At 37.1% G+C, this 17031-nt stretch overlaps 2 protein-coding genes and 1 long non-coding RNA gene across 5 annotated transcripts; 1 reads left to right on the forward strand and 2 right to left on the reverse strand.

Annotated features, from left to right (window-relative positions):
- The first annotated feature begins 98 nt into the window (after window positions 1–98).
- LOC107837934 (uncharacterized) lies at window positions 99–3202 on the forward strand. Its single transcript, XR_001663984.1, has 2 exons — window positions 99–824; window positions 1123–3202. It is a non-coding gene; the product is annotated as an uncharacterized LOC107837934 (long non-coding RNA).
- Window positions 3203–3210: 8 nt separating this feature from the next.
- On the reverse strand, window positions 3211–6564 carry mtg2 (mitochondrial ribosome-associated GTPase 2). The gene is made up of 6 exons (XM_007566298.2): window positions 6053–6564; window positions 5400–5547; window positions 4425–4540; window positions 4108–4326; window positions 3870–4008; window positions 3211–3675 (listed from the first exon to the last, which is right to left on the reverse strand). The coding sequence occupies exons 1-6, from the start codon at window positions 6299–6301 to the stop codon at window positions 3281–3283; spliced, it is 1266 nt and encodes a 421-aa protein (XP_007566360.1). The 5' UTR covers window positions 6302–6564; the 3' UTR covers window positions 3211–3280.
- An 817-nt stretch (window positions 6565–7381) lies between these two features.
- LOC103147789 (SS18L1 subunit of BAF chromatin remodeling complex) lies at window positions 7382–16372 on the reverse strand. 3 transcript variants are annotated; one of them, XM_007566299.2, is made up of 11 exons: window positions 16140–16372; window positions 15303–15379; window positions 15128–15212; window positions 14855–14987; window positions 14244–14465; window positions 13471–13632; window positions 12147–12248; window positions 11162–11254; window positions 10891–11010; window positions 10675–10802; window positions 7382–9996 (listed from the first exon to the last, which is right to left on the reverse strand). In XM_007566299.2, exons 1-11 carry the CDS (start codon window positions 16206–16208, stop codon window positions 9976–9978), a joined length of 1212 nt encoding a protein of 403 aa, XP_007566361.1. In that variant the 5' UTR covers window positions 16209–16372; the 3' UTR covers window positions 7382–9975. The 3 variants fall into 3 exon arrangements, with proteins under 3 accessions (XP_007566361.1, XP_007566363.1, XP_007566362.1); XM_007566301.2 differs by lacking the exon at window positions 14244–14465 and having other exon boundaries at window positions 16140–16370; XM_007566300.2 differs by lacking the exon at window positions 12147–12248 and having other exon boundaries at window positions 16140–16369.
- Window positions 16373–17031: the final 659 nt, after the last annotated feature.

Raw genomic sequence — 17031 nt, forward strand, 5'->3', positions numbered from 1 at the left:
TAGATAGATAGATAGATAGATAGATAGATAGATAGATAGATAGATAGATTTATTTATTTATTTATTTACAGGTTAAATTTCATTTTGAATCAGATTAAATATCAAAGTTACAATGAAATTAATTTTATCAAACATGTTAGATTAATAGATGCACTCCTTTTGGCCTGATAGCTGAGCCATTTTGCAGACGAATGGGGGAAAATGTATGTGAAAACAGACACTGTAAGACAAAATCAAGTTAATTACTTGCAAGTAGTAGGCATTCCTAGCAATATAATTTGCAATGCTGCTCTCAGAGGCAGTGATAATACAGTGATACCACTCATAGTTACTAGTCTGAAATTGACTAGCGATTATTGGCTGAGACCACCCTCTCTTTACGATCTCCAGCTCTTTGGAAAATGTCTGCAAGTGTATGTATTGTGTGCAGATGAAATAGGCATTTCCAAAAGAAGGTGCTTCTCAAGAGCCACACCTGATTGGATGAGCAAAAGGAGCGGGGCGTTTCTCAAGGAACCCGCCTGATTGGACAAACAAGATCAAGCGAAACACAATTGGACAACATTGAGCAATACACAAGCATGACGGCCCGCATGATGGCTTTATTACAACAAAATATAAACTCGTTCAACGTTCATGAGCACCAATGTAATCAGATTATGATAAATGCGTAAAATATCAACACAATAGAAGTGTATGCAGGAATTAGTGCATTTTCAGTTTTGTTTTGTTTTTTAATAGCCAACATTTAAGTTTTCTTTTGGCAGAGTTCCGTCAGCAGTTCTATGGTTACCTGGACAAATATTGACAAAATACTTCTGACGGTAAGATTACTGTATCTCACACATTACACATATGACAACTTTGGATCTTCTACAATATAATATGTGTCAATTTTAGTAATGATAAAGTCAAAGACACAGTAGTGCATCTGATAAAATATAATGATAAAATCAATTTCTGTCCACAATCGCATGAAGCACAATTACTGAGTCTCTTATGTATTTTTAACTAAAAATGCATTGGTTAAAATTGAGTGAGTGTTTTATATTTATGTTAATGTTTTTTTTTTTCTGTTTTGTTTTTTTTGTTTTGTTTTTTTTTTTTCATTTGAATCCACAGAAACTTTCAGAGGCTATTGATAATCAAACAGTGTCTGATGATACCTCAGATGACCATGTCAAGCCTTATCAATATGAGGGGAATGGCGACAGTTGCATGTCACTGGATCTGCTGTCATCTGAATACCAACGGGATGATTTAAGCTTTTTGGATGATCTTGGACCACAGTTCAAGACCTTGGAAAAGATCATTATGGCAGAGAAGTCTGGAATTTAAGACAATATCTCACACCCTCTAGTTTGGTATTAAAAAGAGATATAAGTTGACTTTTTGATAAGTGTATAAACAGAAAACCTAGATTTTGTACCCAATGTACATATGCATGTAGATCATGCACCTTTAAAGTCAAGTACTGCACATTTACATTTGTCCACCACACATAGATTGTGAGGTAAAGCAGTTGCAGTTTGCTTGCTGCTGTATGAAACAGGTTGTGCTCTGGTGATTATGAAAAGTTGCTCTTTTTTAGAAATTGGATCTATTTATTTGTGTCTTACTTTGCTAAATGGGCAGAATTAGTTCCATTTTGGAGAATTTTTCAGTTGTGATGCTTTGAATGTCTTTTGTTTTTAACCACTTGTGGACTCTGGGTTTTTTTTAAATAACTTGTACAGTATATTAACTTTTTAATTGTTAAGTTTGTTAATGTTCTCAACATCTTTTCATCTGGTGAGACTGAAAAGACACCCAGATGAAGAAACTGACTTTCAGTTTCTTCTTGTAAGTCAGATTTTTAATTTTCTTTTCCGGGAATGCTGAAAGGATGTTTCTGAAACTTTGACTTGAAACACCAACAACATAAGGGGTTGCTAAACCATGAAGAATTCAATATTTAATGTTTAGCAAGAGTTGCAGATATATTGGCAATTCTGACAGTTCATCTCATTGACCTTTGGCACACACAACCCTGTACTGTCTATTTGTGAACATCCAGGCTCTGACTTCTCAGACAAACCGAACACTGGATAAGTAACAAGCAGAAGAAGCTTCAAATAGTGGAACCTTCTTACTGGGTGGTTGGGTAGACAGAAAATTGTCATGTTACATTTTCGTTAGTTCTCAATAAACAACTTGTCAAACATCTGTCCATGTGACCTTGTTAAAAAGTGTATTTCTCAGCCCAGCTACAGTTCCAATTTGTAGTCCGTGTTTGGTAGAGTACGACATTGCTTCTGTTATGCTACCAAAGATGCAAATGGGGTGGCTTGTGGAAACATAAAAACTCACAAAATGCATAAGAAAAGAAAATGTACTTTATGAATTATTTTAAATCAAAATGTGGCTGCTTTAGTCGACTTATTTAAGTCCAAACTTATCTGGGACTTGTCAGACAACACACTTCAGACAACCGCTGAAGTGTGGCATTGGATAGGATTTATTTTCTCAAAAAGAGCAAACTTAAACAGACTTGATATGTGCAAGGAACATACCTGATGGCTACAATCCAGTAGCTCGCCACCATCAGCGTGTCAATGAGTGTGTGTGTGTGTGTGTGTGTGTGTGTGTGTGTGTGTGTGTGAATGGATGAATGACTGCAGTGCAAAGTGCTTTGGGATCCTCAGGACTTGATAAAATGCTACAAGCCAATGACCATTTGTAAAATTTATACTTCAAATATTCAGAAAATTAGAATATTAAATGACCAATACATGTAATAATTATTATATGGTAAATATTTTCATACTTTAAAAATATTACTGAAAAAAAAAATTACAGCTGTCTGACAGTGTATGACATCCTTCACAAAAAGAGAAATCCACAAAAATGTAATTGAGTCTTCTCAGAGTGCTGTAGGTAGGCATACATGGAAAATTGAGTGGAAGGACAAAACAGTTGTAGAAAAATGCAGAGAGGTGCAGCCTTCAGAGCATTGAGGAGCAGCCGACACTGTATGGATATACTTTTTAGAAGCTATCAATTCTATATTTATTGCACTTTTTAAATTGAATTGCTGAAACAAATTACATGTCCTCTGATTTTTTTTTCCATTTGTTAAAATGCTCTCTACAAAAACTGTAAATTTTTTTATTCAATTAGACTGTGATTTTGTACTGTATAAAGCAGAATGTCAAGAATGCAACACCAAATGCTGGTTTTGTTTTTTTATTTAAAGTAAATTTAAATACATTAAATATCGTCCATAACTAATTATTGTCCTCTACCACCTAACTGGTTTGACTCCCTCACTCCCATCATCTTGGAGGTAGCCATCATACAACTCTCTGAGGTGGAGAATGAGTTCCTCTGTATTTTGTCCCGTCAGAGCAGAAATTGGGATGACCCGCTGTGTTACCTGACTCTTCAGGGTCTCTAGCTTCTCCCGGGCCTCTGGTAGGTCCATTTTATTGGCAACAATAGCCTGAGGCCGCTGGGACAGACCGGGCTCATACTGGTCCAGTTCATAACACAGGTGCTGCAGTTGGGTCCACGGCTCTGGTGCCGAGAGGTCCAGGACGAAGAGGAGGAAGCGACAGCGCTCAATGTGACGTAAGAAGGAGATCCCCAGGCCTCGATTTAGATGGGCACCTCGAATGATCCCTGGGATGTCAGCGACTGCACACGCAGAATATAAAATCATGAGCTAATCAAGTACTTGAAACAAGTTTGAAACTTTTTCAAACATTGATACTCATAATCAGGCCGAACCCATGCTTCCTTCAAAAGTTAAGTGCCACTGAAATAATTGAAATCTCATCACAAATAAGTGTTTCCTTAAGCAAATTTGTGTTTTTTTTAAAGATAAGTACCTGCAACTTGCTCATGATCCCTATATTCAACGATTCCTACATGTGGATTGAGTGTTGTAAAGGGGTAAGCCGCCACAGCAGGCCTGGCATTGGAGATGGCTCTTAATAGTGATGATTTGCCAGCATTTGGAAAGCCAACCTGAAAACATGAAGAAAAAAAACCAAAACATTAAATTCACAAGCAAAACTGAAAAGCAATATCTGAAATGCCTCCTCAGATATAAGATCTTCTTCCCACCAGTCCAGCATGAGCCATGGTGCGTAGCTCCAGCTGAAGAACCCGCTCCTGGCCTGCCGTGCCTGGTGTCGCCGTCATAGGCGCCCGGTTCTCGTTTGACAGAAAAAAACGATTCCCCTTCCCACCAGCACCTCCAAACACTGCCAAATACTCCTGGCCATCCTCGGCAAGGTCCATTATGGTCGTGCCCTGCTCCTTCACCACTGTTCCTACTGGTACCTTTAATAAGGAAGACCAAATGAGAAGTTAGATAAGGCCATAAGCTCAAAACAACGATGATACGATCGATGATATGATGATAAAACCCATCGACTCACAGAAATGTAGGTTGAGTTGCCATTGCGACCGTAGCAGTTCTTGTTGCCCCCTGCCTGCCCGTCCTCTGCTTTGTAAACTGGAGTCACTTGGGCCAATGATTTAACAAACCGGTTGGCTGAAAGCATAGAAAATGAAACCTGTCAATGAAAGCAGACTCAGCATCGATTAATTTTTGAAAAATGTATAAGGTATTTCACTTTCATGGCTATTTTTGTTTTAGTAAATCCTAAAAAAATATATTATGAATTCTGACACTTTTTTTTATATTGTCCTGATTTTTAAGCAGGCACTTACGATATTATATATATTTATTTATGTTAACTTCTATATAGTTTACAAGTAACTAAAACCAAAAATTCAGTTCTCTAAAAATCTATTACATTACAGCATTAAAAAAAACTTAAAAAAAAAAACTATTAAAACTTAAATATGTTAATCCAGTCATGTTATAATTTGCATAATTGTGACACGAAAGGGAAAGCAGTAAAAGGTTAGAAGCTGTATGTTTACAGAGGGCCATTTGGAAGGGATAAAAAGCACAACCTTAAAATGATTGTAGAGCAATTCCAACAGTTTTGGGCACATTAATTCCCATTCCTTGTTTTGAGCCACTCCTGAGCCAGAGAAAACATTAAAAGTACCATACCTTTATTAGGAAAGAGTGACTGGACTCTTTTTTGGCAATTTTAAAGGGCATGGTAATGATTTTAATGTTTATTCACTATGCTGCAATGTATTTTATGAAATAAATAAATCCTAAACCTTTCATTAGAGCAAATACATTTGGTGTGGTATTAAAACACGTCCAGTCACAGTCACCGGGTGCTACACTCATCATCACCTGTTGATTTCGCAAAACATTGGTCTTGGCTTGGATGTAATGGGCCCATTTTTATAATTTTAATTAGATCGACAGGTTGGTTTATTAATCCATGTGCATTTGTTGCAACAAATGAGATGGATAACTGACTTACCCTTTATGATGATGCTTCCTCCATCGCCACCGTTTCCTCCATCAGGACCGCCCCATTCTTTTCGGGGCTCGCTGTGGAAGCTGCAGGAACCTTTACCCCCTGAACCAGCAACCAACTTCACACGACGACAATCCACAAAGTGACGCGTCTGTGGATGACAATATGAAAAGCTTAATTGAATACAAATAAAGGTAACCATGGAAGATTGATGATTAAATACATCTATGCTGGCTTTATATTAAAATGTAAATAAAAAAAACATTTAGCTATTCAAAGTTACAACACTTTTTGTTTTATTATTTCAGAGGTGTTTGCCTCATTTCTCATCAGAAGCAGACTTAGTTAAATGAAAATTATATTAAGTCTACATCTGCATGGGTATGACTAATTTTGAGTTTGAATGTAAAATGCAGTCAACTAACAATACTTTAGAAGTAATGTTTTAAGCAAAGGATATAAAATAAACTCTCTTCTTTAGTCAAGTCAAAATTAAACACATGAAACTTGCAACTTGCAAGTAAAACGTATAGCTGCATTATACTGAATTGTGTCTAAATTCAGTAGGGTAAACAGTTTTTTAATGTCCTGGTCTGATCCTCACACTTTGCAGAAACTTGTTTAAACATAAACGTATCACCAGTTTAGACACATACCAACTTCTTTTCGGACAAATCATTCTTCCTCTTGTTTCCCCCGATTTTCCTGTGAAGTGTTGTGGATGTGCAGACCTCTCTGAAGAAACCCTCATTCGGCCTCCACAGCACTGATCCTGGCGCACAACTCGGACTCAACAAACTCAATGCTTTCTTACCTATGTAGTGTCTTAAACTGCATCTGTAAATGACGTCAGCGGAGACTGCTTTAACTCTCGACAACAGCGTCAACCCCGTGCCCTTCAACATGCTACCACAGAGTTACAAATAAACGCCGGGTTTGTCACATTGACTGTTTGAACGGCTAATTTCCGCTACGATAAAGAAAAATAGACGAAGAGTAAATAAAGAAAAGATATAGCTATGGAAATGAGCGAGGAGACTCAAGAGATACACAATTCCCTGTAAATGTTTTGATGTGTTCGTTATATTCGTTAAATTTACACTACCAGATGAACATTTTTTACCGTAAACTAATGCACCTACGGAATCCGCGAAGGGACATAAGTCCTTTTCTTAACTATCTTGGGGGTTTTGCAGTTATTCTGCTGCATTACTGCCACCTTCTGGCTCTCTCCGTCACTACAGCAATTGTTGTGCAGAGTTTATTTTGATACTGCAAATAATAGTTTCTGTTTTTCTTTGCTGGTATCCCCATCATTCAGTAATTCTCATTTAAACTGTGACACCCTCCTTCATCTTCATTTGTTTTAATATCGGTCATAATAAAAGTTCATTCACAAAATAAACTTGCATGTTTCTCACTTCTAAAGATCTTCTATTCCTTTTTACATCAGCGTATTTTGGGGATTTTATGTGATTGACTAGAACAAGGTGGTAAGAAATAAGGAAAATAAAACTTACCTATGACAGAGTTTTTAAAATTAAAATATCAAAAGTCTTGCTTGCACTTGCAACCTTGTAACCTACCTTGAACGATATTTAACATTCCCTAATTTATGACGAATATTACTATTAAATCTGAAGAACACATCATTTTAATAATTTTATTGACGTTAAGTACAATTTCAAGGAACAAGTATGACATTTATATATCAATCAAAATGCATATATACATCCAGTTATTCTAAGTAATTTTGTGACGTGTTAATTGTCTTTAAAATTGTATTTAATAAAAACACAATAAACAGAAAGAAGCTTTTGCATTGTCACCTGGCAAATTTTGTAATGAAAAAATTAGGCAAACTGAAATATTACCAAATCTGGGACAATACTGAACCCTGAGTATCCATTGACAATAATCATCAAAGTAAACTGTGTGACTTGTGGATGTTTCTTGGGCGGGGGAAAAAAACCATACAACCCATATCCAAAAAGGTTGAAACCAGTTTATTTTTAATTACCAAATAGTAACAAAAGACAAAAGGCAACAGTTTTCCAACAGACAGATGAAGGATTTTCAGATTTGTATGACCCACATCCAATTGGACTGTTTTCTTCTGTAGATACATTGTATCGACAGACACACTCAGCCAACATACACACACAACATTCAAAGGTGGTGCTGTTTACACTTAGAAGTGAAGACACGACACAGAATTGGGGGAAAAAAACGTACCTAAAACTCCATTCACAGTAATATGAAACGCAGATACCAATCCATTACAGCACAGCAGAGCCATGATTGTCAGAGTTGAATGGTTCATTGATTGTTTGATTGGCAGCTTCTTAACAGGTACTGCAAAACAACTGCAACTGTTCTGTTATTCTGCCGTCTGAGATAAACTAAGTTTTAACAGGACCACACCAATAATCAAAATTACTAATGACATTTAGGAAACTGAAAGTTTGAGGTGTTTCTTGTTCTTCTTCTTCTTCTTTATGTTTTATGAAAAACAAATTAGTAACAATCATAAGACCACACCAGTTGTACCATTTGCAGAAGGTCAGGACATAAATATGCCAAGACAGCTTTACTTTGCATCAAGTAAAAGTCAAAGGAATAATAAATTAAACATTACAGCCTTGTAAAACACAACTGAATGTATTGCACTCACTGAAGCAATATATGCAGGACATGACATTGCTCAGTTTCTGGATTACTTTGGCTTTTTGAAGATCACTTGTGAACCAAAAACAAACTATGTTACAGAAATTACACAATATGTTGAATGTAGCTACAAAGTAAAGTGCAGACAAAGTAGCAACCCAAGTACTGAATGGCATCCTCTTAACTTTGCATACAGCTAGAGATGAATCAATCTGAAACTTGGATAATGGGCTGAGGTTTTTGTAAAAAATTTGACGTTCAGATCCCAGTTTTAACCAATTACGATTTATATTTAAGATTTCTAATAGAATATAACGCAATAACAGCATTCAACACTAATTTGGTGGACTTCTGTTATAAGAAGTAAATGTATACTAAGAGTAGAGGCAATGTTAAACTTTACTAGTACTTTAAAAGACAAAGACAATTTGATTAGAGTAATGACAATTTAAATTGTCTTGCATTGTATATCAGAAATTAGTATGGTAAGACTGGCTAAGTAAGATGACTAAAAAAGTTGTCTCTATGTGTTAGGGTTAGGATAAAGGTTAACACACCATGTGTATTTTCTAAAGCAGGGCTTTTCAAAGTGTGGGGTGGCAGATCTCAGATGGGTACAGTGGAGGTAAGAGGGGCAAAGAGGCTGACATGAGATAAAAATAAATCAGAAAACTTAAGTGCAAATATTTAGCCAAATTGACCCAGATTTTACCAGAGACAAAAATGGTAAGGTTTGTCATACAGTGAACGACAAAACATAGCCTGGGGCAAGCAAAATAAAGAAATAAAACAAATAAGAAGTTGGGATTTCCATCGGCTGGATTTTCAGGTCAAGATGCTTCACTGCCACATTGTTGCCTATAAAACCCTGGTAGATTTGTTAGTGCGGCTAATTGACCTAAAGTTGTTTATACTTTTATCACATTTCAACATCTCTTAGGAAACACTATTTAAACTTCTTACATCTCTTTGTGTGGCTCAATTTTATTTTTGAACATCTAATGCTAAAAAAAAAAGTTAAATCTAAGTCTTTTTCACCTTGCAAAATCAATCACAAAAAGGCAGGGTGTTGTCTTAGCAATTTGGTAACACGTTTGTATGGTGCATTAACTAATCAAACGAAAGGTCAGAATATTGAGTTTCTGGCTGTGTTGTCATCAATCATGGCTGTTTGAGCTGATTAACAGCCAATTTCCCTGTCCATCTCTACAAGATGTCTAAGCAGAGCAATGCCACTAAAGTATAGTTTTGAAAATACAACTACGAAGCTCATTCTAGACAAGTGTACAGTGTTTATCAGTGAGCTACTTATTGGGTCTCAGACATGTGTAAAAAGTGAATGCATATAATCTCACAGCAACACATCACAGTTTGACTAACACAGACAAACCCCTGATTTTCATAAAACTTATTTTCATAACTCATTTTCATAAAAAATGTAATTCCCTTCCCCTGAAACAAAACCCACAAACCTTAACAATAAAAATTTTGTTTTTACGGCCTTCCTTTTGAAGTCCTTCCCTGTGCCTACGATAAAACTGAAATGCTTCAGAAGTACCAAAAAAAATAAATAAAATAAAATAAAAAATCTGGCTCTTTAAATGAAGAATTATAAAAAAGGACACATATCTAACACAGATTTCCTTCCTTGTTCAGAGCTGCAGAAAACCTAACTTCCAATTTTGTACGTAAATGGAAATGCTTTCCCTTTACGTGACTCTGTTAAATTAATGTAGAATGGAGGAAAGCAAAACATTTATTAAATGATTTAATCTTGGTCAGATTGCTGACTTCTAAAAAGTTAATAACTTTGGTGCGGAGAGATCTTCCTTTCTGTACGATGAGGAGATTCTCGTTGAAGCAAATCATGGCAGATGTTCCTTGAACAGCAAAACAGCGTGGTGCCTTATGACTAATAGTTTCCATACTGACCCTGAAATTGGGAAGAAAATTAGACAGTCATGAAAATGTTGGTATTTTAGGGAGAGTTATCTTGTGTTTTTTTCTGTTAGAACTAAAAGAACTAAAGTGTGTTTGTTGGTGTTTTTAAAATCCATTTTACTTGGGTCTAATCTTGAAGAAAACTAGGTGAGTTTCATGAAACATGAAGTCCTGTCATGTTTATTAACACTCCATCCAATGGTTTAGATTGCACTTGGTGATGTAGAAAGGCTTTGATGTCATGGAAACCCATTCCCTGAAGAGCTGGACTCAGTTTGAGATTGTAACGATGGCATCACCTGAGCAATAGGAGTCTCAGCACACACTGAACTGTGAGTTTATGCAGCCTACCATTTTGTGGTTGAATTTTCTAATCTGTTCTACTTTGTTGCCAACATTTGACTGTGAAATATTCTGTAATGTAGAAGTCAAAAGTTTCTGACAAGATTTATTATAAAAATGGGTTTCCTATCCATGTACCATGCTTCATAGGCAGCAACCTATTTTATTTTTTTTTTTAGAAATGTTAGCAGAAGCTGTCTAGGAGCTGCATTTTTAGCAGCTGTGGAAATGAAAATGATGGGAACAGCTGAATTCAAAGATTTGGATAGGAGAGCAAATTGTTTTAGGAATGTAGTGATAAATGATTAATGTTTTGTTACTTTTGTACCTGTTCATAAGAGTACGGTCTCTGAGTTTGTGCTCCGGGACCGCCTTGGGAAGAGCGATAGGATCCATACTGTTGGCTCTGACTCTGCTGATACTGGGAAAACTGGGATGATCCCCCCTGGTTAGGACCTGTGATAAAGATTAGAGTCATGCAGAGTTTTGTTTCTTTTCATTTGTGGACTTGTGTTTGACTTAATACTGTTGGAGAATTTCTCACCATATCCTTGTGGCTGCCCACTGTAGCCCTGCTGAGAGGAGTACTGCTGTTGGCTGTAAGGCTGTTGCTGGCCAGAGCTCTGTTGATATGAGGACTGCTGTTGGTTGTACTGGGAGTTACCTGAAAATCCACCAACAGCAACTCTTATCAGCATTTAATCGTAAGTTTTCATTCTAATTTACTTTTAATGCATATAAAGGAAGTGACTGCACTGAGCATATACAAATAATAACAATAACCTTTAAAATTAAAACAGTTTGTTTGAAGTTACCTCCTTCATAGTAATGCTGAGAAGACTCATCAAGCGACCTGTCATAGCCTTGGTCACCATATGAAGACAGCTGATAAGAGTATTCTCCAAGACCTGTAGGGAACATGACTCAGCACATGTCAAATCCGCTCAACTGAAACCAAAGCTGCTAGCACCAAAAAATAATTGTCTTGTTCATATAAACTGAAGCACGTAATGAATGTATACAGTAACAAATTAAAAGCAAAAAAAAATAAAAAATAAAATAAATCCTTCAAGGGGCAAAAGTCCCACAGTCCAACAAATTAATAATTTGTCATGTAATTTTATGTTTGGGAGCAAAAAAAAAAAAATAAGAAAGAAAAAAACTGCTATAAATAAATTAAACAAATAAAATGAAGATTGGTCTAGTTTATATTAGTTATTGTCCTGCCAATAGAGTTTGACAGGACTAATATGTCAAAAGCATGTGTTTGACAGGACACACGCTTTTGACATGTTAGCTCATTTTTTATCTAATGATTTCCACATTTAATAATCATTTATTGTACATATTATTGTAATTTCATAATTATGGATATACAGAAAGTATTTTTTTAAAGTGGATTTTATATAATTAAAACATCATTAGTTGGTTGTAACATAACTTATAACCAACTACCTAGAAATGAATTTATTTATGGCACTTTTGGCCTTTGATATTTTCTAAGGTTGTTTCATACAAGAACCCACAAAATAAAAAAAATAAAAAAATATATGGAGTTTGTACTCCATATACAACTCCAATGTACAGCAATGCTTGAATGCTGAAATTTCAGCAAGCCAAAGGGGTCAGTATGGACACAGACATGCTGATTTAAAAAAATGCAAAAGTTGTTTTGTAAATTTGACTCAGGTCTGTGAAATTGTACTGGAAGGGAATGACATGAATTGTAGTGGGGGGGTTATGTGTTTCAGAGCTGCAAATGAAGTTAATGAATGGGATTTTTTTTTTTTTTTTTTTTACCATCAGCGTAATACTGCTGGTTTATGGGCTCGGTGGAGCTCTGAGTGTGTCCATACTGCATTCCGTAGCGTTCGTTTTGTTCCATGCAGTGTTGTACAAATTCTGTAAAACAGGCGACACGACCCTTGATTACAATTTTATTGGACCAAAAAGCCACCAAAATGGACCCTTAAATAGTGTTGGTAAAATCATATTATTCTTGTTGTACTTATGTATGCATTTTTAGTGTAGTTGTAGAATTATTTTTATAAGATAGTAAAATAAAATTTTACATTTAAGTTCTGCCATTTGTTTGATAATCACCTCAGGCTGAACTTTCTCTGAGGCGACTCACTAATACTCTCATCCAAAGTGATACTGCAAACAACAGTTAAAGTTATTTTCTACAATAACTGTAGTTCTTGAGGAGAATACAATAATTACAAAAAGGCTACTATGAAAAAAAGATTTATTATAATATGGTGGTGGTGGTGTGCAGAAACTCCAGATTTCAGCAAAAAAGACATCCATGCACAGCAAAATTTCCTCATACCACAAAGATATATTCCAATCTGAAATACCAGCAACAATTGTAGAACATTGGTGTTATTAGAGGCCTAGCAATTTCCCGGTACCAGACAAGGAAAGGCTCAGTGCTGCAAAGTTTAATTAAAACCACAATGCAAAGATAATACCATGCCAGGGTTTATGAGGATGACCAATGTTTCCTTGGAATGTACAGTCCATGCCTTTTATCTATCTATTATCTACTGCTAGTCCACAAACTTCAAAAGAAGTCATAGGATGAAGCAGGACTAGAATTAGAAACATGCTGACACAGAAAAGTCAGAGACAGGAACCCAATAGTGAGACACCTCTATTTCAAAAAAATGAAAACTGGGATCTAAAATGTTCTTAATCTCTTCCTCTGCTATTATGCTGCTTCCAGAGAAAAAAAAGTCCTGTTCATAGATTTGACTCCATTTTGAGGAAATTCCTTTCATTTCTTAGATGATTTTTAGCATTCGTAATCTCATGCAGTCATTACGATCCAAAATTGGAGCAGCTGAATGCTTGCTGGGCTATACACTCTGACGGTACTTCTCACACAAACAAATTTATAGTAAATTGCAAAAGCATTCGTACAACTTCAGTCATGCCACAGCTGAAAACCTCAATGTGTTTCATGAGGATTATCTTGTAGAGGACCAAACACACTGACATTTGTGGCTGTATAATTACAAACTGTGAAAGGGGTCAGGTGGTATGAATTCTTCTGCAAAGCACTGTAACAAAAAAATAAAATAAAAATCACAAATTGCAATGGCAATGTCCACCCTCTTACCTTGCTGAGAGCAGCGGTAGGATCCCATGGGCCTCTGGGGCATCATGCTATTCCCTTGGCTGGCCTGTGCCATCATGCCCATCGCCTGCTGTCCCTGATACTGTCCTGCTGAGTGCACTGAGGAGTGTTGTGAAGGAGCAGACTGTTGGTGCATCATGGCGACTGGGGAAGAAGGTGAAGCAGTAATCTCGAACATTAAAGTTGGTTCACAATTTTCTATTCATAAGGCAGTATTTAATGATCTTACACTGGTAGAAATGCAAGGTTAAACTAATTTAAAGGAACTTTAACTGCATGCCAGACACAGGGAAAGGACAAAAGGCAGGATCTCTTTGAAGAGATTCCTTTGTGCAGGGTTATAAATAAAAATAAAGCCAGAGAAATAGCATGTAAACTGAAATCCGGTAAACAATACACACACCTTCAGACAAAGATAGGCTTTATCTTAGCCCAGGTGGTCAGAGATCCGAAAGGCATAAACCTTTCAGATAAGAAATCAGGAGGCAGAACCCATCTGGGATGAACTGAATGTGAAGGGAGCATAGGCTCTCACAGCAGTTATGTGTGCAAGTGCATTGACCAAGAGAACGAGGCATTTGCCATATGGTAAAAAGAGGGAAAAAAAATACATCCCAAAGGAAAAAAAAAAACTGCATTTTATATTATAAACAACAAAGTAGAAATAATGTTTTCACGGGCAAAATGTATGTTTCTTTTAAGAAACATATTTTAAATTATGGATCAACTAGTGAGCTTCATTATTCCTGGCTCACCTTGGCTCAACTGCACGTTGAGGTTGCTGCCAGGGGAGGAGGAAGATGAGGGCGTGGAGGAGGAAGAAGAAGAGGAACCATAACCTGCCCTTGGGCCCTGGGCCAGGCTGCCCTGAGAGGAGGGCGTAGCTTGGCTGTAGCCAGACGCCGAGCTACTGTAGATACTGGTGGATGGAATAGCCGACTGCATGTGACCTGATTGCATGGGGGCATGGCTCGGGTCTAATGACACACACACAATCAGAGGAGGCCAGTGCACATTCTCATGTGGTGTCCTGGCATGGTAATCAGCGTACCACATTCAGTTCATCCTAAAGGAAAGCTCAGGCTGGGTGTAAAATAGTGTGAATGGTTGATTATGAGAATAAGATTAAGAGACTGAAAAGAAAATCTGAAATCAATATAACTGCAATAAAAAAAAAACTGTGTATAAGTTATCAGCAAGCAATCAGGTAATTAATACAGGCATTGATGCTGACATTAAGTGGCTACATGCAGCACAGTCAGCTTTAGATAAGCACACAACAGGTAAAGAGATGAAACACAAAACGTGTTTGTTTGCAACATCTGTGGCTGAACATGCCAATATAAAATCCACACTTGTCACCAACCATTGCTCATTTGACTCTGCATCATGGACGTGGGGGTCACTCCTGATCCAATGCTGTCATTGAGGTTGCTTGGAGCATGTCCCCCACTGTGGCTCATCCTTCCAGGATCCATGGACATGTTGGAACTAGGAGGCTAAAATGAACAGAATTACAACATCACTTCATTCCACTTGGCTGTTATTTTTTGTCATGCCTGTTTTGACTCATGGACTGGTGCACTAACTGATCAGCTCTGTTGCATGCTCCTAGAAACCACATGACAGGCAGACTTACAGCCGGTAGAAGTGACTGCATGTTCTGATTAGAATCAGCTATTGTGGCCAAGTAAACAAGATTCCTGTGCAGGATCTGCTGATACCTGGAAAGGTGGACATTTTTGCAGACATTTACACGACCTTTGTAAGACTTTGGACTATTTACAACAACAACAACAACAAAAGTCACTCACTGTGTGCACTCAGCTGTCTTGCCTTTACTTTGGTAGTCCATAATGCATTGTATAAGATGATGATTTTCATCCAGCATCTGTGGGAAAGACAAAGCAACCTCAATCTATATCTGGCATTTAAAGTGCTTGGAAAATTGAACGCTAAATTGCTTTCCATCTCTCTTGGACAAAGCCATTGAAGGAGCTACTGCTGCCATTATCCACTGTAGTCTTTTAGTTTATTGTAGATAGTTCTGACGGCTCAGTGCTTCTCTGTACTTACTTATCCTACAGAGCTAAAGATTATATATATATATATATATTCACAGTGACATTACAGGTTGTTACACGAGGGATAAACAGCAACAGAAATTATGCTTATTGATGTTGATCGTATCTATTAATTTGCCAACTTTTCACTCAACTTAATCATTAATAGCAGTGTCTAGAAAATGTTTATCAAACCCTAGAAACTCGTTCCTTTTGACTTGTTTGTTGTTGTTTTTTTTTGTTTTGTTTTTTCTCCCTTCCTTCCTTCTTTCTTTCTTTCTTTTTCTTTTTATGGCTGAAGCTGAATATTTGCACTGGTCAGACAGCTTGAGTGAGAAAGACAGCATCAAGGAAGCAGGTATCCAGTCAGAGCAGAGCGCTTATACCAAGCCTCACCTTGATGGCTTTGTTTGGTTCGTACCTTCGCTACTAGTTGCCCTCTCTTTGATATTCACCTCAGGCTACATACTTTCCCTGAGATCAACCACTCACACCCTCGTCCACAGCGACATTTAACTGTAAATGACGCGACGCTCCGAGTTTTTCTTATTTTTTGGTTTGGTTTTGTTTTGTTTTTTATATATTTACCTTTTGGATGGTTTGCTGTGTCACCTCCCCTTTACTCCTGGGACGCGTCGATGAAAACGCCACAGACATGTTGACATATGGGAAATAAAAGCGCTCCTTTTATTCTAATATTTATTATCTAGAGCGCAGCCTTCTATTTGGTTACATAGTTCCTCTACAACGAGGGAAAAAAAGGAGGGGGGTGAGTGCAAAGCTATGATTGTTGTGATGATAGGAGAAACAATGGAGAGCTCATCGTGTATCTGGACAGAAATAAATACGTGACTTTGCGCAAAGCGGCATTTATGGTCTGAATTTAAATATTATGATCATGAAGAAAGTGTTTATGTGCAAAGGGACATCCCTCTGCCTCCTCCGTTGGTACAGCCCAGGCTCTGGATAGGCTGCCGCTAGATGGGGTATCCTCAAATACATGACAGGCAAAGAAAGCAGTCTGCAGAGGGCTACGTGCGCTATTCAGGACACAGCAGGCAAACAGAGAAGGAGTAATATAAGTTGCTTTCAGCGCCTTAGTTGGTTTGTGTGAAACGAGTTGTGTCTAATAATGTCATTTGTTTCAAATGACATTTTCTTTTAAAACAGAAAAACTATGCTGTTAGAGGGGATTTGACGGAAACCTCAAAAGTGCGTCGCAACAAATTCCAAAACCAAAAATCATTTAATTTCTTTAAAGCTACAAAGACAACCCGTGATATATTTAAATGTGTAGTTTTTTTTTTTTTTTTTTAAGATTGATAACTTTTTGCATATAATGGAAAGCCAGAGTCAGTTTCTCAGGAAACGTAAAATGTCACCTCAGACTTTATTGGGACTCAATTTTTATGAATTACTGTATTGGTGCGTGGCACTGCTGAGGAGTCACCATGTGGCTATGGTCCATTACCACACCTTC

The sequence above is a fragment of the Poecilia formosa genome, unplaced genomic scaffold, assembly GCF_000485575.1.
Source record: "Poecilia formosa unplaced genomic scaffold, Poecilia_formosa-5.1.2 Scaffold190, whole genome shotgun sequence".
Taxonomy (NCBI): Eukaryota; Metazoa; Chordata; class Actinopteri; order Cyprinodontiformes; family Poeciliidae; genus Poecilia; species Poecilia formosa.